A 26,279-nucleotide genomic window follows, 5' to 3' on the forward strand; every position below is an offset into this window, starting at 1 on the left:
GCGGCGTCGCTGCCCCCGCAGACGCAGGAGCAGGACGACCCCGAAGAGGAGTCGCGTGTGGCAAAGTGGCTGCGGACGGAGCTGTCGATGTCTATCGCGGACGTGGACGGTGCGGACTAGTCGCGTCGGCGACGCCCAAGATTGCTCAATGTGTATGTTCTTGTCGTGCCTTCGTGCCGATACTTTCGGTGTTCCGTCTTGTCGTACTCTATCGAATAAACATACCCATAAGTACGTGTGCGAACGTTCTCCGGATGCTCACTGGAGTACGATATTTAAATGGACGTGCTTCAGCCTTCGTCAGCGGTTCTTGTTCTGAAGGCCGACGCGTGCGCAGGAGGGGTGTGCGCGAACGAGGATCATACATATGTAGCCTGTACCCCGTAGGCATCACCACAGGTACGGTTCCCTCGGGTACGGGTTCGGGTCATCCAACCCGTGCACACACATGGTGGACCCTCGGAAACCCGTGGAGGTTCGTGCGCTCAACACCATGGCATTACACAGTGGTATTGTAGAGCACCGCATGTATATATGCACCGTAGGCGCTGTCTTGTAACTCTAAACTCCTCTGACGAGTCTAAGCCCCACTCCTCCTGACACGCAGGCCCGCAGGCCGGTTCGCGATCGTGTCAATACCTTAGACATGCACCGCGCCGCGCGCACGAGTAGTGGCACGGCACACGCCTGCATCCCGCGTTCACTGTCGTCGTCGTGCGTTTGCTCTACGCCGCGCTCTGACGCACCAAGTTGGAGGTAGGCCAGAGTGGGATCGGTCAAGGCGAAGGGCCTCACGTCGACGTCGCCGTCCGTGTCCGTTCCCGACACACGCTCGAAGGCCGTGCCGGCATCGCAGTGCTGTCGGGAGAAAGAGACCGCACGGTGTCAGCGACCGCGGGGCGAGAAAATGGAGCATGCGGACCTGCAGTGCGTAGCGTTCCACCCATCCGCTTTGTCGCCCCAGAACCTCGCGACGGGGCGCGCCTGATGGCGTTTGAGACACGCACGAAGAGCGGTACCGCCGCCGTGGCTCAAGCGCTCAGGACCGTCCACTGGCGTGCGGAACGGGGAGGCGGATGGGAATCGAAGTCGTCGAGCGTCGTCGTGTCATCGCCGGTGAAGGTGACGAGGGACCGGAGTCGTCGAGGAGGGGAAAGCGATCGCGCGCGACAAGCATGCGCGCAGGTCCGCGTACATCAGATCGACGCCCGCAGCCTCCGTGGCCTTCACCGAACGAGGTGAACGCGTCTTGCCAGCTGCATTGCCCGTCCGCCGAGTGCGAGGGGAGCCCGAGCCGGTCCATCTGGATGGTGTCGTGCCTTCGCTTGGATGCGGGTGCCGGGGGTCGGCGAGATGCTGTGGTAAACATTCAAGGTCAGCTTTCAGCAGGGAAGAGGTGCCGTTACTGACGTGTATGGCGTAAGAGGTGATGAGGGTGCTCCCTGGATGAGTACAGCAACGCGTGCTAATGGTGTCAGGACTCACTCGAAACTGCTTGCGCTCAACCTCCTCGATGATCACCAATTCCCTGCGAGCCCTGCCGACGATCTTGGCGGGGACGTGGTGCTGCGCGCCGGCGAGTCGAACGAGCGCGTAGAGCGCGGCTAGGTTGTGCCCGCATGGATGAGCATGACGCGCGCGAGAGTGGAGGAGGGCGAGGCAAAGGAGGGTGAGGTGGAGAGTGGGGGACAAGTGACACCGGCAGCAACGCCGTGCCGCACCCACGAGGAGTCGGACGTGCTCGCGCGAACCAGGAGGACGTGCGCAAGAGCGGAGGAGAGCAAGGTGGAGAGCACAAGACGGGGTGTGCTCACCGAGCTAGTGGTCGCCGTAACTCATGGCGACCCCAGCATCCTCATCTCCGAGTAGAGGACGCCCATGTGGACGTCCGCAGGTGTCCACCGTGTGGTAGGCCGGACGGGCGAAGCAGGAGGGGAAGGCGGCACCGGGCACCCGCGATTGGGTGTTTGGCCGAGGCGGGGTGCGCGGTGGAGGGCGTGAAGCGGGTGAGGCGGATGGACGAGCTTCTTCACGTCCGGATCCCATCCTCGCGTGTCGTGCGTGTCGTGGGCGCCACTAGCAGATTCGGCAAAGGAGATGGCTGGCACCAAGCGGGGTGGACGCCTGAACGGGGCGCAAAGCGTGAAAACGAGACAGATGGGGGGATGAGGATGGTGCGCACCGCTCGCGTTCTCGCTCCGTTGCCGCCCACCTGGGCGCGTCTCCACTGGCGCGTATCTCTGGCGCCCTCGGGGGCGGAACTGTGCGACGTCGAACGCGAAAACGGACGTGTCGGACCATCCCGCGCGCCCACGCCCGGCGAATTTGATGCACGAGCAGAGGCCAGCGTCGGACATCGACTATAGGCCTCTGCTTCGTCACGTCTCGCCGAACTGCGACAAGTGCCACCCTCGTTGAAGTACTAGTGGATTCCGGAGTCGCACCGCCAGCGCCTTCTCACAGAGCTTTCCAAGGCAGCTCAGAAGCACGATCGACCGGTCCGCCTTCGACTTCGGGTACATATCGTCTTTCTTGGGTTTGGGAGTAGCTGCTGACACCGCCGACTTGGATTGTGACAGCGAGTAGGTGGCATGGTCAAGGCACGCATTGAATACGCCGCACGGAGCGCCTCGCACTTCACGTCGTGGACGAGAGCATTCATATAACGCTATCTGAGATGATCCTCCCTGGATGCTGGGCTCAATCTCCGTCGCCTCGCCGAGTTCGCGCGGTCAGCGCATGCGTCCAACATGGGTAGGCGTCGTTCCTCTTCAGCTCACCTACCGCTCACTCGTCCTAGTCCCCGCCCACGTCCCCACCCACATCCCGTCTTGCAAGATCCAGCGCTCAGGAAAAACTCCATCCCAGTCAGCCTCACCAGTCACTATGCCTCCCTGGCCGACCGTCTCTGCCACAGATTCACCCCGCGCTCCGGTGCGCACAAACGTGAATTACCCAATGAGGCGAACGACTGGCTGATGCACTCACACCCAGACCTCGCCGCAATCGTTCCTTCAACGAACCTCTGCAGATGATCATCGGGACTTGGCAGAGACCGCTCGTCTCCCCGAGGATACGTGCTCCGCCGGGACGACCCCAGTATGTATGTCACTCTTTTCAGACCCTACAATGACTCACGAAGTTCGATCAGGTGAACGCGTCTCTTGACAATATATGCGCCCTGCTGAAGGAGATTCTTCACGAATTCAAGAAGGTATATTTCAAACCCTTCCACGTCCCTCTCGTATGCCCACTATCGATTAGCCCCCACAAGCGGCAAACGAGGGGATTGGAACGGAACGGAAGAATGGTGGGATCGAACCTGTGAGTATATCGTTCACCCGCAGCCAGATAGACATTCATGGGGTGCGCAGACTCGTATCAAACCATCGCTAGCAGCAGGAGATAAAGAACTGCCGGATATTCACGACGATGTGATAGTACGTCCCGCATCTCACTCGTTTGCATTGATACATGCCGAATAATCTGAACGATAGATACTGCCTACTAAGAATTTCAAGCAGGCGGAGATCGATGCGGCGTGGAACGAGACCAGAAAGACGGTGGAGAAGTATAGTGACGAGCTCGTCGACCAGTGGAACAAGGAGATCGACGGCCTCCTGACCTTTGTACGTCTCGACGTTTGTGCCTCGGCAGTGACCCTCACCCGCGATCGCTTAGGATGGTCTGTTCTCCGCCGCTCTCACCGCGTTCAACACCATTGCCTTCGCAATGCTCCAGCCTCAATCGAGCGATCAAACCAACGCGATCTTGACTCAGGTGTCTGCCCAGCTGAAGAGCTTTGCGCTCAATCCCTCCTTCGTCAACTCTACCGCCTTGGCGTTCGGGGACATCGTGCCGACCCCGTTTCGCCCCGAGACCTGGGCCGTATGGGTGAATGCGCTCTGGTTCACAAGTCTCACCTTCAGCATGTCGTCGGCGACGATCGGAATCACGGTGAAGCAATGGCTCAAAGAGTACAACACCGGGCTCTACGGGTTCTCCGCACCAATCACACGACGTCGCATCTACCGGCTCTCGACCCTCGAAAAGGCGTACATTCCTGCTATCATCTCGCTTGTGCCTCTCCTTCTGATCGCCGCCGTCATTCTCTTCTTCGCCGGCCTCCTCGTCCTCCTCTTCCACTCCGACGTCTTCGTCTTCTCCGCCACTGCGACGTTCGTTGGGATGCTCATGCTTTTTATTATCTTCACAACGGTCATCCCCTCGATGGATCCATCAATGTGTTACTTTTCGCCTCAATCCAGGGCCTTCTTTCCTCTCTGGAGTGTCATTTCCAGCTTCTACTCGCTCATTTATCATTTAACAATACGTGCCCTCCTCTCTTTTTCCGTCACCCTCGCCGGGCAACGGTATATCCCAGACTACAGAACTGTCGGATGGCGGCGCAGATTGCGGGCCTTCCACGGCTTTTTGTCATCAAGAAGGTTTCCAGAGCCCATTGTATGGAAAGGCGACGAAGAGGCCATTATCTCACGAAATGCCACCAATCTCGACGCACAAACGGTCCACTGGGCGATGATCAGTTCTCAAAACACCGGCCTGGTGGACACGGCTGCGATGTGCCTATCCGGCGACCCACAGGTTGCAAAGTCGTATCGGGAATGGACCTTCGGACGCCTCTCAGACATATACGGGTCTGTGCTACACTGGCCAGACTTTATGGTGAAGATGTTTACGACCCCCCTCTTGAACGTGTCTGGCGGGTTCTCTTTGCGAGAAGTGCTTGAGGGCGGAGGAGACGAGGACGCCGGCTCTCCGAGAACGCCCGCTTCATCAGAGTATAACAAGACCATGGCCCAACTGCTCTTCAGCATGCAAAGAACGGTTGAACCCGCGAGCGCAGACTCAGAATGGCACAGAATGTGTGCAAACGATACGTTCAAGAATATCAGTGACGCCGGAACGTTGCAACTCGGTGCGTCTGCGACTTCACTTTCGACGCCGTCGAAGTCAGAGCACTCACCGTGACCGCAGCTGCCTTCGCGGCAGCTCAGCGGATGCAAACGCACGTCAGCGACCGTGGCTTCCGACGCGCAGACCTACCTTCTCAAGAGGTCCTCACCAAGGAGTTCAAGTTCATGTGGGGGCATATCGACCCCATCTGGCAACTCGTCGAGGACTCGGCGCCCAGGATCCGCGAGTGCGACGGCATCGCTGCGATCCAGCCGTTCGTCGCGCACGCATTCGCATCCTTCGAAAAACTCCTGAACACGATTGACTGGTCGCTGCCTGTATCACCGGACGACGCCTGCAGCTGGTTCGATGATATCGTGTGCGACATACTCCGATTCCACTCCCATTCCTCAGACGGCATACGCTATCTGGTCACACCATCCCTCGTTGCGGCGCTCGAGAACGCATTCAGACAGCTCGTTGGAACTGAGGACTGGCGTCACATCGACCCGCGCTGGGTGGACGGGTGCAAATATCGCCTCCTCAATCTCACGTCGAAGGTCCTGCCGTGCCGGGCCCCTCCACCGGACGTGTCGTCTGCCGCTGCAGATCCTCACTCGGAGAAACAGAACGACCAAGCTGCGGAACCCGAGCTCGTATCCGTCCTTCATTTGTGCGATTCCCGACGCTGACCCCGTCTCACAGCCCTGCGGATTCCCCCGTGGAGGTGGACGCCACTGCAACTCCACACGAAATGTCCACGGCGCCCGACGCAGCGACCGGGACCCGACTGCTCGCCAGTATACTAAGAACGGTCGAACCCGCGAGCACAGACTCAGAATGGGACAAACTGTGGGAAAACGACGCGTTCCAGAAGATCAGTGATGCCGGAACGTTGCAACTCGGTGCGTCTGCGACTCCACCTTCGAAGCCGTTGAAGTCAGAGCACTCACCGTGACCGCAGCTGCCTTCGTGGCAGCTCACCGGATGCAAACGCTCGTCAGCGACCGTGTTCTCCGACACGCAGACCTGCCTTCTCAAGGCGTGCTCACCGAGGAGTTCGAGTCCATGTACAAGAATATCGACTCCATCTGGGAACTTGCCAAGTACTCGGCGCCCAGGATCCGCAAGTGCGACGGTATCGCTGTGATCCAGCCGTTCGTCGCGCACGCATTCGCATCCTTCGAAAAACTCCTGAACATGATTGACTGGTCGCTGCCTGTATCACCGGACGACGCCTGCAGCTGGTTCGATGATATCCTGTGCGACATACTCCGATTCCACTCCCATTCCTCAGACGGCATACGCTATCTGGTCACACCATCCCTCGTTGCGGCACTCGAGCACGCATTAATACAGCTCGTTGGAACTGAGGACTGGCGTCACATGGACCCGCGCTGGGTGTACTTATGCAACATTCGCCTCCTCAATCTCACGTCGAAGGTCCTGCCGTGCCGGGCCCCTCCACCGGACGTGTCGTCTGCCGCTGCAGATCCTCACTCGGAGAAACAGAACGACCAAGCTGCGGAACCCGAGCTCGTATCCGTCCTTCATTTGTGCGATTCCCGACGCTGACCCCGTCTCACAGCCCTGCGGATTCCCCCGTGGAGGTGGACGCCACTGCAACTCCACACGAAATGTCCACGGCGCCCGACGCAGCGACCGGGACCCGACTGCTCGCCAGTATACTAAGAACGGTCGAACCCGCGAGCACAGACTCAGAATGGGACAAACTGTGGGAGAACGACGCGTTCCAGGAAATCGGCGACGCCGGAACGTTGCAACTCGGTGCGTCTGCGACTTCATCTTCAACCCCGTCCAAGTCAGAGCGCTCACCGTGATCGCAGCTGCCTTCGCGGCAGCTCATCGGATGCAAACGCATGTCAGCGACCGTGGCCTCCGACGCGCAGACCCGCCTTCTCAAGAGGTCCTCACCGGCGAGTTTAAGTTCATGCAGAAGCATATCCGCCCCATCCGGGAACTCGTCGAGTACTCGGCGCCCAGGATCCGCGAGTGCGACGGCATCGCTGCGATCCAGCCGTTCGTCGCGCACGCGTTCTCCTCCTTTGAAAAGTTCATCAGCACGATTGACTGGTCGCTGCCTGTATCACCGGACGACGCCTGCTACTGGTTCGATGATATCCTGTGCGACATACTCCGATTCCACTCCCATTCCTCAGACGGCATACGCTATCTGGTCACACCATCCCTCGTTGCGGCGCTCGAGCGCGCGTTCATACAGCTCGTTGGAACTGAGAATTGGCGTCAAATGGAGCCGGAGGATGTAGATGTGTGCTGGTGCAAACGTCACCTCCTCGATCTCACGTCGAAGGTCCCGCTATGCGCTCCACCGGGCACGCCCGGGACTCCCACCGGAGACCCTCAATCGGAGAAACACACCGAGTTCGTATCCACCCTTGCCACTTTTGTGATTCCTGATGCTGACCCCGCCTCACAGCCCTGCGGATTCTCTCGCCACGGTGGATGCTGTTGCCACTCCACACGAAACGTCCATGGCGCCCGACACGGCCCCTGCCACTTCGCCGGCCGCCTCCATGGATATACCACGCACACCGTAGATTTTCGTCGTGCACGGGTTGAAGTGTTGGTGCTTCATGCGCAGGACTACGTGAGGATGTGGGATGACTGGTCCGGGGTCCCAGGCTTCATTCTTTCGTGCATGTTTATATGGCGAGAACAGAGAACGGATTCAACGACATAGCTTGTGATGGCAATCAGACGCGAAATTTCATCCTCCAGCTCCGCTTCCTCTTTCGAGTCAGCAATGCTGACCATGGTTGACGTGAACGAGACCACAACATGTCATCGAAGGATACGAGCAAACAACAAGTACATGGTGCGGTCTGATTACGTGTCAGCCACCGTCCGTTGTTTCGACGCCAGCGTTCCTCCAAGGCCCAAGTCACTGTTCTGACATCGGGCACTGGAACCAGAACCATACATGAGCAATTCTTCACCGACAGGGGGAAGCAGGGAAGGCGCTCAGAGCTTGTTCAACGCCCTCACGCGTCTTCTGCGGACCAAGCTCATCGTCATGGAACCCGTCTGCCTCGACGCGCACCCGGAGGACATCGCCGGCGTTGATGCACATCCGGTCCGTCAGGGGCAACTCGAGGAGCTCGTGAGACAAGCAAGTTGCTTCCGATCCTGGAAGCCGGAAATGTGCTCGCTCTTCTGGGTCGCTGGGGGCGGACGGAGATAGGTGTCGGGGAAGACATGCTAGATAGGGGGGCACTTACAAGGCGCAGGGGTCCGGCAGGTAAACAAGGGGGACGTAGATGTCGCCAAAGAATCCGACAGTTACTGGGCGCGAGTGAGCTTCGGGGCGCGAGAACGAGGCCGAAGAGACGTACGTTGGACACCGTCCTCATCCGAGGACTTGACCTTGGCGAGAATGACCTCGGATCCGGAGGGACGGAAGACGCAGAGAATTGGTAGTCGTACCTCCACCTAGTGCGAGACAGACTCACCGATCTTTGTACCACAGACATCCATCTCCGTGCCGCACCTTGCCCTGCCGTACTTCCGCGAAGACGAAGACACGTGTGCACATGCCGACGCCGTGCAAGACGCGTCTCGCGTGGACCTCGTTGAGTGCATTGGTGATAGCTTGTTCCGGAGGTAGACGAGCTGAGCCGGATGTACAGCTACTGTGTCCTGTCAGCTTCACTGCGTTAGACATGGTCGGTTGCGAAGGAAGACGGGCGGACCTTGAGCTTGATCACGGAGAGCCGGAACGCAGAGGGCGTGACTCGGTGTTCTTTTCGACGCCCAGACGCTTGCAAGCACGAGATGGGCTGAGAGAGCGCGAGGCGGTCGAGAGGGCGGGGAAGGCGCGAACTCGCTCGACGCGGCGTCCACCTCGCGCGCATGACGCAATCGAGCGCCTGCGGTGACGCCTCTCCTCGCCTCTCCCGCCCAGCGCTTGGCGCTTGCTGACCAGCCTTGGACTCGCCGAGCAGGGCGCACCGCGGTCGACGCAACGCCTCATCCACGGCGTACCCGCCCATCTCGACACGTCAAGACCTCGCCCGACACACTCACCTACAGGTTGTTGCGTCCCAGGGCATACCGCGGTCGACACAGCCCGTTACCCACAGTGTTGCAACCTCTCGCCCCGTCGACCATCGGCCATCGCTGCCCCGCTCCTCCACGCCTCCCCGGCTGTCTCGTCCGTGAATTCCGGCGCTTCGATGTGCGACTCTGCCAACGAACGCGCAAAGTCAGCGGCACCCAGCAAGAGATCGGCCCTCGACGCACCCCCGCCGCCAGGCATTATCGTGCACGAACCCGTTAGCGGGCGTGTGCAAACCAATCAGGACGCGTACCACTACTCCCAATTCCGTCGTTTCACCTGGCCCGTAGCGGGATGCAGACCAGAGCGTGCTTGCAGCCGACCACTCGTACGTGTTCATCTACCTTCTTATCCTCCTAGCCCTCCCTCCAGCCAAGACCCCCATTTCCGACTCTCCCACCGTTCAGACCTCTTCGTTCTACCGCGTCTGTACTATCCCGACGTCTTTCCTCCCCGCTAACCATGTCCTGCCGTGGCCCATCCAGGGGCGCCGCAGACGGTACCGTCGCCGTCGAATCATCCGTACCTTGGCTAAACGCGCCAGGACACCCGGTCTTAGTTGGCAGCGAATATGACCCTGTCCGAGGTGGGTGCCCGACGTTTTTACGCCGAGATCCCAGGTTAACATCCCGTCCAAGCAGATAATGTGCGGCATATGCTCGCGCTTGAGATGGGCCATTCGTTCTCGCAGAACGAGACGCACGACGCCCGTACCGTCGTCCCGACCGAACGCCTCCCGCTCCGCTCCGGCCCCAGCAGGCTCGCTGGCTTCTGCAGGGTACGCGCACTCAGCTTCCCCGCAGACGGTGCCAGCACGCTTCCTAGGCCCGCGACCGGACGCTCCATGCGCTCGCGACGACGCATACGCACAGTACCAAGACTTTCTCACAGGCCCTCTTCTCGTCCTTTTTATGACGGTTTTCTGGCAGGGGTACGACAACGCTCATTCTCACGTAGACCTGCTTCAGCTCGTCTTGACAGCCACCGATCGGACATGGCACGTCAGGCGTTCGGAAACCCTCCGACTTGATGGCCGAAGCGGACCACCGCAAACCTTGAACCTGAGCGTTGACAGCAGGACGACGAGGAGCAGACCTGCCAGGGTATCCTACCAAACGCGCACTCGATCCAAGACCACGCACCACGACGTCGCACACTGCCCGCTCGTGCGTCCCGTCAAATTCCAGCTCGAGCAAGAGCTCCCTAACGCTCTCCCAGCACCCCTCCTCCTCCAGAAACTCCCCCCGGAGCTCCGCCTCCATCGCGCACTGCTCCTTGCCCACCACTAGTTCTAGCACCGCTGGTCGCATGTCCGCGAGGGGGTGCCGCAGCCGCATGCGGGACACGTCGACCTCCTCTGTGTCGTGCGGGCCCGGCACACGCAGGACGAGCGGGCGCGTGCGCGTGCGCAAGCCGAGCCGGCACGTGTTCTCGAGCGACGCGCGCACCTCGTACAACGCCGTCCACGCCGCAAGGGCCTCGGCGTGCTGAGCAGAAGGCACCTGGCGATGGAGCCCCAATGACCCACCCGGAACAACGTCACTCGTTCTCGGGGCCACTCGCACTCGCCGGCGCGGTCCGCGACTCACGCGCACGACCACGCGCAGGACCGTGCGCACTCGCTGCCTACGCCTGTGGGATCGCTGGTCTGGTTTGGATACGGGAACCAATCGGGGTCGTTCACAGCACCACCGGTCCCGTCCGCTGGCTAATACCCCTCGTCGCACCACCGAAACCAAGCTCATGCCAGCAAGGTCGGGAGCGGTCGCTCGAGGCAGATCATCACCTGGAGCGGCACCAGCCCCAGCCAACGTGGGTGACGCTGCTTCCGTGGGGATGACACACCGGCACATGCAGCCGTCAGATGTTGCTCGCGCCGCACGGGCATGCGTCAGACCACGTCGCGCGCGGGGCGGAGACGCAACCGTGGTCGTTCCTGTCCATTCATGCAACATCATCCTCATCGTTCACGCTCTGTGAGTGCTCGCCATTACCATGACGAAACTTTCCGTCCATTGACCTCGCTCAGTCACACAGGAACGTGCCCGCCCGCGCGTACCCTGACCTCGCCGGCCTTGCATTAACCACATCCGTCGGCCGAGGAACCGTCACTCGCTTCGACCGGCCTATCCGCAAATTGTGCTCGCTCACGGGCGGCGGCTGCCTGCGAGGCTTCGTTCCTCCGCATGGCGGCAGCTGCAGTTGCTACGACGAAGTGTCTGCGGGTCCGCTGGGCGAGTGTTGCAGATGGGTGCTTCCACGCGGCGCACAAAGAGCAGGACGGCGCGCGGGTGTACTTGTGCGCGCGGGGATGGAGGCAGCGTAGACGCCAGACCAATGCGCGCTAGATCAAGTCACCAACCTCCTCCTCCTCCTCCTCCACGCGGTGCGACCTCCACCTCCATCCAGCGCTCCCACAACCGTAGCCAGAATTTACTCTGATGTACGCCTCGCCCGTCTCCCTCGGATCGTCTACTCGAGCTCGGCTGCAAACGACCCGCCACAAAGAGAGAGAGATCGGTGCGCTGAACTCTCCCTGACGCGGACGTGTCGCGCACGGTGACGTCATCGATGCCAGATAGCTCGTGTACGCCTCTCCTGCCGCTGTATGCGCTCGCTCCTCGCTGATCTCGTCCCGGATAGGTACTGGCCACCCAAGATGGAGGAGACACGCCCCTCGAAAAACAGGCGGAGACCCAGCATGCGTCCCAGACGGACTACCCAGCCGGCGACAGCCTCATCCCCTGCGGCAACGCCGCGAGCCCGCACATCAAACAAAACGACCTCTTCAAGGCGCAGCGCACGTACCGGCTCGGACGCAAGCCCCGCCTTAATGACGTCGTGCCCGACAAAGGTTCGCGGGCATCAGTGCGTCCGCACCCGCTCCTCTGTGCGCCCGCCCAGCTGACCGACGCAGCTGCTTGCAGACGGAACGCATTGCTCGACCTAGTAGGACGGGGACTACTCCGTGCGGGCCGCGGTCAAGGTCGCCGACTTTTCGATGGGCCGGACGTTCGCGAGTATGTGAGATCCCGGCGCCACACTGCACCGCTCGCTGACAATGCCCTCCAGATCAGCCATGTAGGCCTGACGCGTGACGACTGGTATATGCGCTCACTGTCGTTACAACGGGGCCGAGACGCAGCGGAAGACGTACCAGATCTGCGACACCCTTTCCGTGAGCACCTCTCCTCACCATCTCACCGCCCTCCGACCATTGTCTGCAGTACGTGCACGATCAATGGATCATTCACCGCTACCTGAAGCCGGAGAACATTCTGGACAGTGACGAGCGTCGTCGTGAGCGTCTTTGTCATGTCCGTCCGTGCGGGCGACGCAATCGAAGACCGCGTGCTGATCGGGCTCACGCAGAGCACCCCGTTCGACGCGGACCCGCAGAACGTAGACATCCACACCATCGTCGTGACCCGCCGGGTGCAGCGGACGCTCCTGTACGAGTGCGACGTGAGCGAACCGTGTCTCCTCCCTCTTCCTGGCCACGCGAGCTGACACCGGCCCCTCCACACACAGCCGAGCGGTCCATCCGCGCGCCCGTCGCGTCCTCCCCGAGCGAGCGTATGTCGCTCACCGGCGCGCTGGACCACCCATGGCTCGCCACCGAGGCGGAGGTCGAAGGCGCGCCCCGGCTTCTCCGCGGGACCCCGCCCGCGCTCCGCACCCTCCCCTCTTTCCCGTCTCTCGCGAACGGCGCGGAGCCCGCGCGCACCCTCCGCCCGCGGCCCCGCTGATGGGCCTGCGAAGACTGCCCGGGACGGCGGGCAGGCCGCGTCGACGCGCCCTGTGGCGGGCTCGTGCACGTCCCTCGATAGCCCGAGCCTCACCCTCGCCGTGCACCCGCCGTCGCCCGAGCCCGCGGCGGCCCTGACGCCGCCGACGGGGTCAGGGACGGCCACGCGCCGTGGAGCCTGCGGTCCGCCGCGAGCGAGGGGAGCCAGCGCGGCAGGCGGGCGAGAAGCTCGCGGCGCCGTCGCAGGACATGCGTGCGTGGGCGGCCGAGGCTTTGGGTGAGGTCGGTGGGGGGGCCTGTGGAGGAGCAGGTGGAGGAACCCGAGCGTCGCGCGACGAAGGAGGCGACGCCGACGCGAGGACACAAGACGCTCGGAGGCGACAAACGGCTCGGGAGGTCGTCGACGCGCAAGGGGGCGAAGCGCAAGTCATTGGGGGAGGAGAGTGACGACGAAGGATACGGAGACGCGGCGTCGCTGCCCCCGCAGACGCAGGAGCAGGAGGACTCTGAAGGGGAGTCGCGTGTGGCGAAGCGGCCGCGGACAGAGCGGTCGGAGATATCTGTCGCGGAAGTAGAGGGTATGGACTAGCCGGCCGGGTCGGCGACACACAAAAGTACTAGATGTGTGCATTCTTGTTGTGCTTTCGTGTGGATGCTTTCCGTGTTCTGTCTTTCCGTACGCTATAGAATACGCATACGCATAAGTACATATGCGAACGATCTCCCGGGTGCTCATTGGAGTATGATATTTTGACATGCTTTAGCTTTCGTCAGAAGCGATGCACGGACGAGGCCCAGTTTTTGTTCTGAAGGCCGACGCGTGCGCATCGAAGCAGGCGGTGGGCGCGAACGAGGATCATAGATAGCCTGTACCCCCTGGAGGGGATCACCAGTGCTTTGGGTACGGCTGCGGGTCATGGTTGCCCAACCCGTGCACCCACCCACACCGTGGACTCTCGGCAACCAGTGGAGGTTCGTGCGCTTAACACGATGGCATTACACAGTTGTACTGTAAAACATCTCACGTATATATGCATCTTGCACGGCCGCGAGCTATCTTGTAACTAAAAACTCCCACAAAGAGTCTACGCCCCACTTCTCCGGACGCGCAGGCCAACAGGCGTATCCGCGACCGCGTCGGTACCGGGGACAGGCACCGCTCCGCGCGCGCGAGCAGCAGAACGGCACACGGCTGCAGTGCGCGTTCGCTATCGCCTTGGTGCGTTTCCACTCTGGTGCCCCGAGCTGGAGGTGTACCAGAGTGGGATCGGTCAAGGTCGCGGGCTTCACCTCGACGTCGACGTCGGTGTCCGTTCCCGACACACGCTCGAACGCCGTGCCGGCACCGCAGTGCTGTCGGGAGAAAGAGACCGCACGGTGTCAGTGACCGCAGGGCGAGAAAATGGAGCATGCGGACCTGTAGTTGGTGGCGCTCCACCCCACCCGCTTCGTCACCCCAGAACCTCCCGGCAGGGCGCGCTTGCTGGCGTGTGTGCCACGCGCGATGAGCTGTACCGCCGTCGTCGTCCAGGACCGTCCGCCACCGTGCGGAACCGTGGACGCGTATCGGAATCGAAGTCGACGAGCGTCGGAGCGTCGGAGCGTTGGAGCGTCGTCGCCAGTGAAGGTGACGACCGACGGGGGAGGAGCGATCGCGCGCGACGGCACGCGCGCCGGTCCGCGTACATCAGCGCAACGCCCGCCGCCGAGCCCCGTGCGGTCGAGTACGCCTCTTACCAGCTGTATAGTCTGTCTGCCTAGTGCGAGGGAAGCCCGAGCCAGGCCATCTGGATCGTGTCGTGCATCCGCCTGAGGTACTGCCAACCCAGAAGGTCGAGCATCAGGAGCTGGTATGGAGAAGGCTTGCGGGAGATGCGTGAGGGACAGCCGCACGCCTTTGGGTTGGGCGAGGGGCGGATGGGCGTAGGGAAGGGTGGACCCGGAGGCGTCGAAGTCAAGTCGAGGATGAGTTTGAGGAGCTTGTACCATACACTCACGAGGGAGTTCGGGGAAGCCCGTGGATGCTGCGGCCAACATTCAAGGCGCAACTTTCAGCACGTAGGAGACGCGTGGATGGGCCTGGCGTAAGACGTTATGAGGGTGGTCCCTGGATGAATACAGCAACGTCTGTTAACGGGCTCAGGACTCACTCGAAACCGCCGAGGTGCTCGCACTCGACCTCCTCGATGACCACCAATTCCCTGCGAGCCTTGCTGACGATCTTCGCGGGGACATGGTGCTGCGCGCCGCGAGTCGAGCGAGCGCACAGAGCGCGGCTTGGTCGTGCTCGCGTGGGCTAGCGGGACAGGTGCGGGAGTGGACTGGGGGGGGGGGGGGCGACGCGGGGGGTGGGGATGGGACCGGCAGCGACACCGTGCCGGACTGTCCACGAGTCGGACGTGCCCGCGCGAACAAGCACGGCGCGCGAGAGGGGTGGAGGACAAGGTGGACGGGGGTAAAGCAGAGGTGGAGAGCACAAAAAACGGGTGTACTCACCGAGCTAGTGGTCGCCGCAACTCACGGTGCACACACCAACACCCTGATCTCCGAGTGGACGTCGCCCGCACACCGCAGTTCTCCAGAGGGTGGCAGGCCGTGCGGGCGAAGGAGGAACGCGGCACTGGGCGCCCGCGATTGGGTGCTCAGGTGCGCGGCGGAGGGCGCGAAGCGGGGGAGGCGGATGGACGAGCTTATTGGCATTCGGAAGGATGTCCTCCAGTGTGGTGCGTGTCGTGGGCGCCGCCAGCAGAGTGGTAGAAGGAGATGGCCGGCACCAAGCGGCGCCTGGGTGTCCAATGGCAGTTCGGATGGATACCCACCATCGACACCTGAAGGCGGTGTGAAGCGTGAGACGAGAGAGAGACCAGGAGAGAGAGGGAGAAGAAAATGGTGCGCACCGCTCGCGTTCCCGCTATGTAGAGGGAGAGGAAGGTACACTGCGACGCGGAGTCCACCTCGTGCGCATGACGCTATCGAGCGCCAGCGGCGATGCGCAACTGCCCGCAGCACCCGCTTCGCGGTCGCCCTCTCGAGCTCGCCTTCCCGTCCCCGGATCCTCCACCTCCGTCCACCGCTCCCACAACCGTAGCCAGAATATACTCTGGTCCATGCCTTGTGCGTCGCCCCAAGACCATCTACTCGAGCCCGGCTACAATCGACCCGCCGTACAAAGGGTATGCACAATAAGAGTCACTCGCGTAAACCTTTCCCGTTGTATGCGCTCGCTGCTGCCTTATCTCGTCCTGGATAGGTGCCCACCCACGGTGGAGGAAACACGGCCCCTCGAGGCACAGGTGGCGACCCAGCTCGTGTCCCATACCGAACATTTGGCCGACGATTTGTGAGGCGTGCTCATCCTCTATAACGCCGCGAACCCGCACATTAAGCGAATCGCGCACGCAAGCCCCGCCTCAACGATGTCGTGCTCAACAAAGGTTCGCGGGCCATCAGTGCGTCCGCGCCTGCTCCTATGTGCGCCCGCCCAGCTGACTGACGCGGCCGCCCGCAGGAGGAACGCACTGCTCGATCGAGTGGGACGGGGACCACTTCGCACAGGCCGCAGTCAATTCGATGAACGGAACGCTCGCGAGTATGCGATCTCCCCGTGCCGCGCGACACCGCCCGCTGACGACACCCTCCAGAGCAACGGGACGTAGGAGCATGACGTAGGAGCGCATGCCGCGCACCGACCGGGGGACGGCGACTGCAAAACATGGCCGCCGGCCGACTCTCTGCTACTCCATCTGCTCTCTCTTCCTCTGGCCTGGCTCGTCCCCTCTGCACACTCGCCCGCGGCCGGATGCAAGCCCACACACACGTCGCCGCACACAGGCGGAGGATGAGATCAGGCCTTCAGGTACGTTTCGCACCCTCGCTCTTGTTTTCTTCTCGCGCAAGTACCTGCCGTCCCTCGCTCCTGCATTCCTTTCGATCTCCCCACGGCCGCAATGTCCTTTGCCGTGGTGTCGTAGCGGGGAGGCATCTACGACCGCAAGCAAACCATGGGGGTCGGACAGTGCTGGATCCGTGTTCTGGGGGATTGGGAGGGCCGCCAGGCGTCTGGCGTCCGGGTTCCGGTTTTAGGGACGCAGACATGACTGGGTTTCGTGCCGAATACTCCGTGCGAGGACAATCCGTGTCAGGGAGGTTCCAGGAGTCGTGATGACGATGCTGACGGTGTTCCACAGACACAAGACACACCATGGAGGCCACGACGCGGGTAAGTTCGGACACGCACGCGCCGTGAATTTTGCAAGAGCAAAGCACGACTATCATGCACCCGCCCTCCGCGCTCGCACCGCCCACGCCTTGCGCCCCACATTCCCTGGTTCCTGCCCACCGTACGTTCCACTCTGCGAGACCACATCCCCGCGAGGCTGACGACGGCCGATAGCTGGCCGTTGGATCGACTGAACGAAGGAAAAAGAGGGGGCCGTGGCCGCACACGCTTGCGGAGAGGCGTCAGCGAAGGTCGCAAAGAGCGGAAGAAGTCGGGGGAGGAACATCGCTTGCGCCGTGAGCCGCAAGGTGCGTACTGCATCTTCAGCTCGCTTTTCCGTCGCCGATGAGTCCCCAAGATCGAGGGTCATCCTCTTGCCGACCGCGATGCGTGCGCGGCCGCGTCTGGCAGAACTTAGAAGAACGCAGGAGCGTCTCGTCAGTCGCGGTCACCGCAGCTCCGATGTAGCATCGCGCGGGTACGACGGCCGCGAATCCAGGGCGTCGACTTGGTGCGTAAGCCGGGTGTCGACAGAGGCAAGCGCGGCTGCCCTCAATCCCGCAGAGCCTCAGATCGGGCCGCGGCATACGGAGCAACACCTCCGATAGAAGCCCAGCGTTGGCCGCGGCGACGGGCGCGCAGAAAAACCGCACGAGGGGCCTGACGTTGTTGTTCGCACCTTCGAACACGAGCGCGGCCTAACTATGGCCGCGCACGCGGCATCGCGAACATCTCACGCACCCTTCGCGAAGGTCGAAGGAGAAATCTCCACTGGCGTGCGGCACACACGTGTCTCGATCCACGGCAGCGACGACACGCGTACGGTACCGCTCGTTGCTGCCAACCTCGGGTTCCGTGGACCAGTCGCTCGAAATCGATCACACCTTCCTCCTCCGGCCCCTACTCGACGCTCGACCGGCGCAGCCAAGTGGGGTCGCGTTCCAGTGTCCGCGACGGCGCTCGCGCTCGGCGATGGCGCACCCGCCCTTGCCTTCATCGCCGTCTTTGCCGGCTCTGGCGTCGCGCGCGCCTCCGCCCGCGTTCGCTCGCGCGTCTCCCCCGCTCCGTCCGTGTGCTTCGGCCCCATCGGTGCGGGGCTCTCGCTGCGTCTACCGTCGTCTCGTGCGCCGTGCGGAGGTACCCAGATATTTCTGCACATGCGGCACTTGTTCCGCGGACGGGTCGCTCGACGTTGCCAAATGGCTTACCAGCCCACGATGCCCTCCCGTCCCTCCACTTCCGTCCAGCGTCCTCACAACTTCCTTGACCAGAATTTACCGTGGTGCGCACCTGGCGCGGCGCCACCAGATCATCGACATCCATCCGATATCGGCTGCACTTGGCCACCCGCGATGGAAGGGGTATGGGCGCACTGAACTGTCCCTGACGTGTCACGGCGACGTCATCGCCAGACTCACCTCCCACGTACGCCTCTGCTGCTGCATGCGCTCGCCTCTCGCTGATCTCGTCCCGGACAGGTCCCCGCCCACGATGGAGCAGATAGCGCCTCGAGACATGCAGGCGGCGACCCGGCTCGTGTCCCAGACTTCAAGGCCTCACATGCACATCCGGCCGACGATGGCCCTGCAACGCCGCTACCTCTTCGAGGCGCAGCGCACGTTCCGGTTCGGGCGCAACCCCCACCGTCTCAATGACGTGGTGCTCGACAATGGCTCGCGGGCGATCAGTGCGTCTGCGCCTGCCCGGCTGACTGACGCCGCCGCCCGCAGGCGGCACGCGCTGCTCGATCGAGTGAGACGGGGACCACTCTGCTCAGGCCGCGGTGAATGTCGCCGACTTCTTAATGAATGGGACGTTCGCGAGTATGCGATCTCGCCGCGCCGCACTGCACCGCTCGCTGACCAAGCCCTCCAGATCAGCTCTGACGATCTGAGTATGCAGGCCTCGTCTCTGGCGGAGACTTGCTCGAAGGTATCACCAACGCAGACCGCGGGCTGCGTGCGCCTCCGCCTCAGTTTTTGCCCTGGTATATGCGCTCCCTGTCATCGCACAGGGGCCGAGACGCAGCGGATCACCTACCGGATCTACGGAGTCCTTTCCGTAAGCACCTCTGTCCTCACCGCCTCACCGCGACCTGACCATTGTCTGCAGCGCGTGCACGATCAAGGAATCATTCACCGCGACCTGAAGCTCGAGAACATTGTCCTGAAGGACCAGTACCCGCCGACTGGGGGCTGGCGAAGACGATGGGTTCCCAGACGATCCTCGAGGTGAGCATTTATCGCGAGCCAGGGCTGCTCGTCGCTAACACGCGTCCAGACGTTCTGCGGCACCTCGCGCCGGAAGTGACCGTTCACGACGTGTTCCCCACACAGGAAGGGTGTGGTCAATGTACAGCTGGACGTGATAGTCTTTGCCGTGTGCGTCCGTCCGAGCGCCGCGATCGACCCAACGCCGGCCGCGCGCTGGTCAGTCCCTATCCTCAGGCACATGCAGGGCACCCCGTCCGACGCAGACCTACCGAGCACACCATCATCATTACCAGCCAGGTGCAGTGGATGCTTCTGTGCGAGTGGGACGTCAGCGAGCAGGGTGCGTGTCCGCTCTCTCTTCCTCGCCACGCGAGCTGACCTGGGCCCCGCACACATAGCCCATCCGCGCGCTCCTCGCGTCTTCCTCGAGCGAGCGCATGTCGCTCGTGCTGAACCACCCTTGGCTCGCGACCTATGCGGAGCTCGGAGGCGCGCCCCAGCCGCTCCCCGCGACCCCGCCCGTGCTCCACACCGCGTCGCTCCAGGCCCTCCCCTCCACCCTTCCATCGCGGACGAAGCACGCGCACACCCCTCCCCCCGCCGCCCCGATGATGGCCCTGTGAAGACTGCCCTAAACGGCGTCGCTGCTCCGCATGGACGGTGAGCGGGCCGCGTCGACGCGCTCCACGGCGGGCTCGCTCACGTCCCTCGACAACCCGAGCCCCACCCTTGCCGTGCACCCATCGTCGCCTGAGCGCGTGGTGATCCCGGTGCGCGACGCCCACACTGACGGGGTCAGGGACGGCCACGCGCTGTCAAGCGCGCGGTCCGCCGCGAGCGAGGGGAGCCGGCGCGGCAGGCTCCAGCGGCGTTCGAAGGCGCTGTTGCGGGTGCGCGCGGCAGGCGGGCGAGGACTTCCCGGCGCCGTCGCAGGACATGCGTGGGCGGGCGGTGGAGGCTCTGGGCGGGGGCCGGTGGAGGAGCCCGAGCCTCACGCGATGAAGGAGGCTACCCCAGCGCGAGAAAACGAAACACTCAAAGACGACACACCCGTCGGGAAAGCGGCGGCGTCGTGGCTGCTCAAAGTGGCGAAGCGCAAGTCACTGCCTGAGGAGAGTGACAATGAAGGAGATGGAGAAGTGGTGTCGCTGCTGCCGCAGACGCAGGCGCGGGAGCAGGAGGACTCTGATCAAGGGGGGTCACCGCATGTGGCGAAGCGGCTGGGGATGGAGCTGTCGATATCTATCGCGTAGGTGGAGGGCATGGAGTAGTCGCATCGGCGACGCCAAAAAGTGCTGTATGTGCACATTGTTGTCATGCTTTCGTGCAGATGCTTTCGGTGTTCTGTCTTGTCGTACGCTATCGAATGCACATACGCATAAGTACATGTGCGAACGTTCTCCCAGATGCTCGCGGGAGTACAATATTCGGACGTGCTTTGGCCTTAGTCAGAAGCGATGCACGGTGTAGTCCCAGTACTTCTTTGTGCTGAAGGCCGATGCGTGCGCAGAAGGAGAGGGTGGGGCGAACGAGGATCATACATATGTAGCCTGTACCCGGTAGGGATCACCACGGGTACGGGTGCAGGTCATCCAACCCGTGCACACAAAAGGTGGACCCTCGGTAACACGTGGAGGTTTGTGCGGTCAACACCATGGCATTACACAGTAGTACAGTACAGCACCACATGCATATATGCACTGTCGACTTGCACGGCCGCGAACTATCTTATAACTACAAACTCCTCCGACGAGTCTACGCCCCACTCCTCCTGGCGCGCAGGCGCGCAGGCCTATCCGCGACCGTGTCGGCACCGGGGACAGGCACAGCGCCGCGCGCACGAGCAGTGGCACGGCACCGTACGGCTGCAGAGCGCTTTCGCTATCGTCGCGGTGCATTCCGTCTACGCTGCGCTCTGGTGCCCTAAGCTGGAGGTGGGCCAGAGCGGGGTCTGTCAACGTTGCGGGGCTCACGTCGACGTCGACGCCCGTGTCCATAGCCGACACACGCTCGGAGCCCGTGCCAGCGTCGCAGTACTGTCGGGAGAAACAGATCGCACGGTGTCAGTGACCGCAGGGCGAGAAAATAGAGCATGCGTACCTGCAGTTCGTAGCGCCCCACCTACCCGCTTCGTCGCCCCGGAACCTCGCGGCAGGGCGCGCCTGCCGGCGTTTGTGACACGCGCGGCGAGGTTTGCCGCCCCCGTCGCTCGGGACCGCGTACGGACAGTGGACGCGTATCGGGATCGAAGTCGACGAGCGACGTCGCGAGTGAAGGTGGCGAGCGATGGGAGTCGTCGAGGAGGACGCAGCGATCGCGCGCGCGCAGGTCGTACATCAGCGCAACGCCCACCACCTCCGTGTGGTCGAGCACGCCGTCGACGAGTGGCGTGAACGCGTTGTATAGCCCGTGCTCCGAGTGCGAGGGGAGCCCGAGCCAGTCCATCTGGATTGTGTCGAGCATTCACCTGAGATACTGCCAATCCAGACGGAGGTCGAGCATCGCGAGCTGGCGTGGAGAGAGCTTTCTGGAGATGCGCGTGAGGGAGAGTCGCACGCGTTTGGGGTGGGCGAGAGGCAGATAGGGGTGGGGAACGACGGACCCGGAGGCGTCGAAGTCGAGGATGAGTTTGAGAAGCTTTTGCCATACGCTCACGATGGAGTTCGGCGAATGGCTTGTGGTCGCTGCGGTCACCATTCAACGTGCAGCTTTCAGCGTGCAAAAGGTGCCGTTACTGGCGTGTAGGGCGTAAGAAGAGGGTGGGCCCTGGACGAGTACGGAAATGTCTACTAATGGTCTCAGGACTCACTCGGAACCGCCGAGCTGCTTGGACTCAACCTCCTCGATGACCACCGATTCCCTGCGAGCCTTGCCGACGACCTTGGCGAGAACGTGGTGCTGTGCGCCGGCGAGTCGAACGAGCGCGCAGAGCGCGGCGAGGTCGTGTTCGCATGGACGAGTAGGACGCGCGCGAGAGCGGAGGACGGCGAGGCAAAGGAGGGCAAGCGGAGGGTGGGGACAAGACCGGCAACGGGGTGATGGGGACGCCATGCCGCACCCGCGAGTCGGACGTGCCTGCGCGAGCGAACAGGGCCCGCGCGAGAGCGGAGGAGAGCAAGGTGGACGGGGGTCAAGCAGAGGTGGAGAGCACAAGACGGGGTGTACGCACCGAGCTAGCGGTCGCCGTAACTCATCGCGACCCCAACATGATCTCATCGCGGGTGGAGGACGCCCGGGAGGACGCCCCCCACACGCCGCACTAGGTGTCCACCTGCAGGGAGGCAGGCCAGGCGGGCGAAGCAGGAGGGGAAGGCGGCACCGGGTACCGGGCACCCGCGATTGGGTGCCCAGGTGCGCGGCGCCCTCCCATGTTGTGCGTGTGTCGTGAGCGCCGCCAGGAGGATGGGCGAAGGAGATGGCTGGCACCAAGTGCCGTCGGACACCTGAACGGGGTGCGAAGCGTGAAACAAGAGAGAGAGAGGGAGAGGAAAATGGTGCACGGTACCTGAGGTACCGCTCGCGTTCCCGCTGCCCGCCCACCGAGGCGCGTCTCCATTGGCGCTTACATATGTATCTCTGGCGCCGCAGGGATCGAGTCAGAGTGTACTGTGTGGGGCGTCGAACGCGAAGACTGACGTGCAGGGCCATCCCGCACGCCCACGTTTGGAAAGTGTGGTGCACGAGCATGAGGCCAGCGTCGACCGTAGCCCTCTCCTTCGTCCGACCGCGGAACTGCCAGGCGGAGTTTGCGCGGTCAGCGCATGCGTCTATTAACAGTGACGGGTAGGCTGTATGTTCTCTTCAGCTCGCCTACCGCTCACTCCCCGTCCTCCTCCCCACCCACGTCCTTGCTCACATCCCGTCTCGCGAGATCCGGCGCTCAGGGAACCTCCATCCCAGTCAGCCTCACTATGCCGCCCTCGCCGATCGTCGAAGCTGCCAATGATTCACCCCGCGCTCCGGTACGCACAGACTTGAATCACCCAATGACGCGAACGACCAGCTGATACGCTCACACTCAGACCTCGGCGCATTTGTCCATTCAACAAACCTCAGACACAGCTCGCCTCCAGGCTGAAGATACACCCTCCGCCGTGACGCTGCCAGTATGCCAGTTTTTCTCTTTTCGGAAGCTAAAATTGGCTCACACAGTTCGATCAGGCGAACACAGCCCTTGACAAAGTTTGCATCCTGCTGAAGGAGATTCTTGAAGAATTCAAGAAGGTATCGTGTGATCGTTTCCACGTCCCTCTCGTATGCTCACCATTGATCAGCGCCCGCAAGCGGCAGAAGAGAGGATTGGAACGGAACAGAACGTTGGTGGGATTGAACCCGTGAGTATATCGTTCACTTTCTTTCACATACTAGAGATTCATGGGGTGCGCAGACTCGTATCGAACCATCACTAGCAGCAGGAGATAAAGAACTGCCGGGTGTACACGACAATGTGAAAGTACGTCCTGCATTTCACTCGGTCGCATTCAGATATGCTGAGCGTCCTGAATGGTAGGTCCCACCAACATCTACTAAGAAATATGAGCAGACGGAGGTCGAGGCAGCATGGGATGAGACTAGAAAGACGGTGGAGAAGTACAGCGACGAGCTCGTCGACCAGTGGAACAAGGAGATCGACGGTCTCTTGACCTTTGTACGTCTCGATGTTCGTGCCGAGTCGGCAGTGACCCTTACCCGTGATCCCTCAGGACGGTCTGTTCTCCGCCGCTCTCACCGCATTCAACACCATTGCCTTCGCAATGCTCCAGCCTCAATCGAGCGATCAAACCAACGCGATCTTGACTCAGGTGTCTGCCCAGCTGAAGAGCTTTGCGCTCAATCCCTCATTCGTCAACTCTACCGCCTTGGCGTTCCAGGATATCGTGCCGACCCCCTTTCGCCCCGAGACCTGGGCCGTTTGGGTCAATGCGCTCTGGTTCACTAGTCTCACGTTCAGCTTGTCGTCGGCAACGATTGGGATCATGGTGAAGCAGTGGCTCAAAGAGTACAACACCGGGCTGTACGGGTTCTCCGCACCAATCACACAACGTCGCATCTACCGGCTCTCGAACCTCAATAAAGCGCACATCCCTTTCATCATCTCGCTCGTACCTCTCTTTCTGATCGCCGCCGTCGTTCTCTTCTTCGCAGGCCTCCTCATCCTCCTCTTCCACTCCGACGTCCGCGTCTTCTCCGCCACTGCGGTGTTCGTTGGGATGCTCCTGCTTTTCATCATCGTCACATCCATCGTCCCCTCTATCTATCCCTCGATGTGTTACTTTTCGCCTCAATCCAGGGCCTTCCATTCTCTCTGGAGTGTCATTCTCAGCTTCTACTCGTCCGTTGATCGTTCAATAATACGTGCCCTCCACTCGTTTTTTCACACCCGCTACATGAGAAGCCCTGTGAACAGTGTCTGGGAGTCCAGATGGAAGGCCTTCCGCGACTTTTTGTCCTCGAGAAGGCTTCCGGAGCCCCTTTCAATATGGAAAGGCGACGAGGAGGCCATTCTTTCACGAAGCGCAACCGATCTCGACGCACAGACGGTCCACTGGGCGATGATAAGCTCTCAAAACGTCAGCATGGCGCACACGTCTGCGATCTGCCTATCCAGCGACCCACGGGTCGCAAAGTCGTATCGGGAATGGACCTTCGGACGCCTCTCGGCCCTATACGGGTCTGTGCTCCATTGGCCAGACTTTATGGTGAAGATGTTTACGACCCCCCTCTTGAACGTGGCCGGTGGGTTCTCTTTTCAAGAAGTGCTCGAGGGCGGAGGAGACGACGACGCCGGCTCTCCGAGAACGCCCGCTTCATCACTGGAGTATAACAAGACCGCGGCCCAACTGCTCTTCAGCATGCAAAGAACGGTTGAACCTGCGAGCGCAGACTCAGAATGGGACGAACTGTGGAAAAGCAATACGTTCCGGAATATCAGTGACGCCGAAACGTTGCAACTTGGTGCGCCTGCGTCTTCACCTTCAACCCCGTCCAAGTCAGAGCGCTCACCATGACCGCAGCTGCCTTCGCGGCAGCTCACCGGATGCAAACGCTCGTCAGCGACCGTGGACTCCGACGCGCAGACCCGCCTTCTCAAGAGGTCCTCACCGGCGAGTTCATGTTCATGCAGAACCATATCCACCCCATCCAGGAACTCGTCGAGGACTCGGCGCCCAGGATCCGCGAGTGCGACGGCATCGCTGTGATCCAGCCGTTCGTCGCGCACGCGTTCTCCTCCTTCGAAAAGCTCCTCAACACGATTGACTGTCACCGCTGCCTGTATCACCGGACGACGCCTGCAGCTGGTTCGCGCTTACTCTGGAAGACATGCTCCAATTCCACTCCCATTCCTCAGACGGCATTCGCCATCTGGTCACACCTTCGCTTCGTTGCAGCGCTCGAGCGCGTATTCATACAGTTCGCTGGAACGGAGGACTGGCGTCATATACCCGCGGAGTTTGTGGGTGGACATGTGCAAAGATGTCTCCTCGATCTCACGTCGAAGGTCCCTCCGTGCCGGGCCCCTCCACCAGACGCGTCGTCTTCGCCGCAGGTCCTCAATCGGAGAAACAGAACGACCAAGCTGCGGAACCCGAGCTGTATCCGTCCTTCATTTGTGCGATTCCCGACGCTGACCCCGTCTCACAGCCCTGCCGATTCCCCGTGGAGGACGCACTGCCACTCCACACGAAATGTCCACGGCGCCCGACGCAGCGACCGGGACCCGACTGCTCGTCAGTATACTAAGAACGGTCGAACACGCGAGCACAGAGTCAGAATGGGACAAACTGTGGGAGAACGACGCGTTCCAGAAGATCAGTGACGCCGGAACGTTGCACCTCGGTGCGTCTGCGACTCCACCTTCGACGCCGTTGGAGTCAAAGCGCTCACCGTAACCGCAGCTGCCTTCGCAGTAGCTACCGGATGCAAACGCTTGTCAGCGACCGTGGCCTCCGACGCGCAGACCCGTCTTCTCAAGACGTCCTCACCGGGAGTTCGAGTCCATGTACAAGAATATCGACTCCATCTGGGAACTCGTCGAGGACTCGGCGCCCAGGATCGCGAGTGCGACGGCATCGCTGCGATCCAGCC

General features: G+C 61.8%; 7 protein-coding genes across 7 annotated transcripts; 4 read left to right on the forward strand and 3 right to left on the reverse strand.

Moving 5' to 3' along the window:
- Positions 1-3,509: 3,509 nt before the first annotated feature.
- Positions 3,510-4,260, forward strand: BXZ73DRAFT_24739 (uncharacterized protein; the record flags this gene model as incomplete). Its single annotated transcript, XM_048017699.1, has 2 exons — positions 3,510-3,629; positions 3,682-4,260. Coding segments are annotated over 2 exons (699 nt in total), but the record flags the coding sequence as incomplete, so codon positions are not given.
- Positions 4,261-7,891: 3,631 nt separating this feature from the next.
- Positions 7,892-8,620, reverse strand: BXZ73DRAFT_109143 (uncharacterized protein; the record flags this gene model as incomplete). The annotated part of the gene is made up of 4 exons (XM_048017268.1): positions 7,892-8,120; positions 8,178-8,241; positions 8,292-8,388; positions 8,447-8,620. The coding sequence occupies 4 exons, from the start codon at positions 8,618-8,620 to the stop codon at positions 7,892-7,894; spliced, it is 564 nt and encodes a 187-aa protein (XP_047870839.1).
- Positions 8,621-11,454: 2,834 nt separating this feature from the next.
- BXZ73DRAFT_83688 (uncharacterized protein) lies at positions 11,455-13,350 on the forward strand (the record flags this gene model as incomplete). Its single annotated transcript, XM_048023940.1, has 5 exons — positions 11,455-11,533; positions 11,673-11,881; positions 11,967-12,033; positions 12,300-12,478; positions 12,844-13,350. 5 exons carry the CDS (start codon positions 11,455-11,457, stop codon positions 13,348-13,350), a joined length of 1,041 nt encoding a protein of 346 aa, XP_047870840.1.
- A 1,168-nt stretch (positions 13,351-14,518) lies between these two features.
- On the reverse strand, positions 14,519-15,461 carry BXZ73DRAFT_109145 (uncharacterized protein; the record flags this gene model as incomplete). The annotated part of the gene is made up of 4 exons (XM_048017269.1): positions 14,519-14,753; positions 14,820-14,840; positions 14,912-15,000; positions 15,294-15,461. The coding sequence occupies 4 exons, from the start codon at positions 15,459-15,461 to the stop codon at positions 14,519-14,521; spliced, it is 513 nt and encodes a 170-aa protein (XP_047870841.1).
- Positions 15,462-17,684: 2,223 nt separating this feature from the next.
- BXZ73DRAFT_83689 (uncharacterized protein) lies at positions 17,685-20,446 on the forward strand (the record flags this gene model as incomplete). The annotated part of the gene is made up of 8 exons (XM_048023941.1): positions 17,685-18,262; positions 18,459-18,667; positions 18,883-18,939; positions 18,995-19,041; positions 19,093-19,211; positions 19,317-19,533; positions 19,592-19,714; positions 19,859-20,446. 8 exons carry the CDS (start codon positions 17,685-17,687, stop codon positions 20,444-20,446), a joined length of 1,938 nt encoding a protein of 645 aa, XP_047870842.1.
- A 650-nt stretch (positions 20,447-21,096) lies between these two features.
- BXZ73DRAFT_109148 (uncharacterized protein) lies at positions 21,097-21,638 on the reverse strand (the record flags this gene model as incomplete). Its single annotated transcript, XM_048017270.1, has 3 exons — positions 21,097-21,108; positions 21,167-21,229; positions 21,417-21,638. 3 exons carry the CDS (start codon positions 21,636-21,638, stop codon positions 21,097-21,099), a joined length of 297 nt encoding a protein of 98 aa, XP_047870843.1.
- A 2,042-nt stretch (positions 21,639-23,680) lies between these two features.
- Positions 23,681-24,534, forward strand: BXZ73DRAFT_93833 (uncharacterized protein; the record flags this gene model as incomplete). The annotated part of the gene is made up of 4 exons (XM_048026706.1): positions 23,681-23,703; positions 23,769-23,841; positions 23,897-24,295; positions 24,484-24,534. 4 exons carry the CDS (start codon positions 23,681-23,683, stop codon positions 24,532-24,534), a joined length of 546 nt encoding a protein of 181 aa, XP_047870844.1.
- Between the last annotated feature and the right edge of the window lie 1,745 nt (positions 24,535-26,279).

The sequence above is a fragment of the Epithele typhae genome (assembly GCF_022376455.1).
Source record: "Epithele typhae strain CBS 203.58 chromosome Unknown BXZ73scaffold_215, whole genome shotgun sequence".
NCBI classification, from domain to species: Eukaryota; Fungi; Basidiomycota; class Agaricomycetes; order Polyporales; family Epitheliaceae; genus Epithele; species Epithele typhae.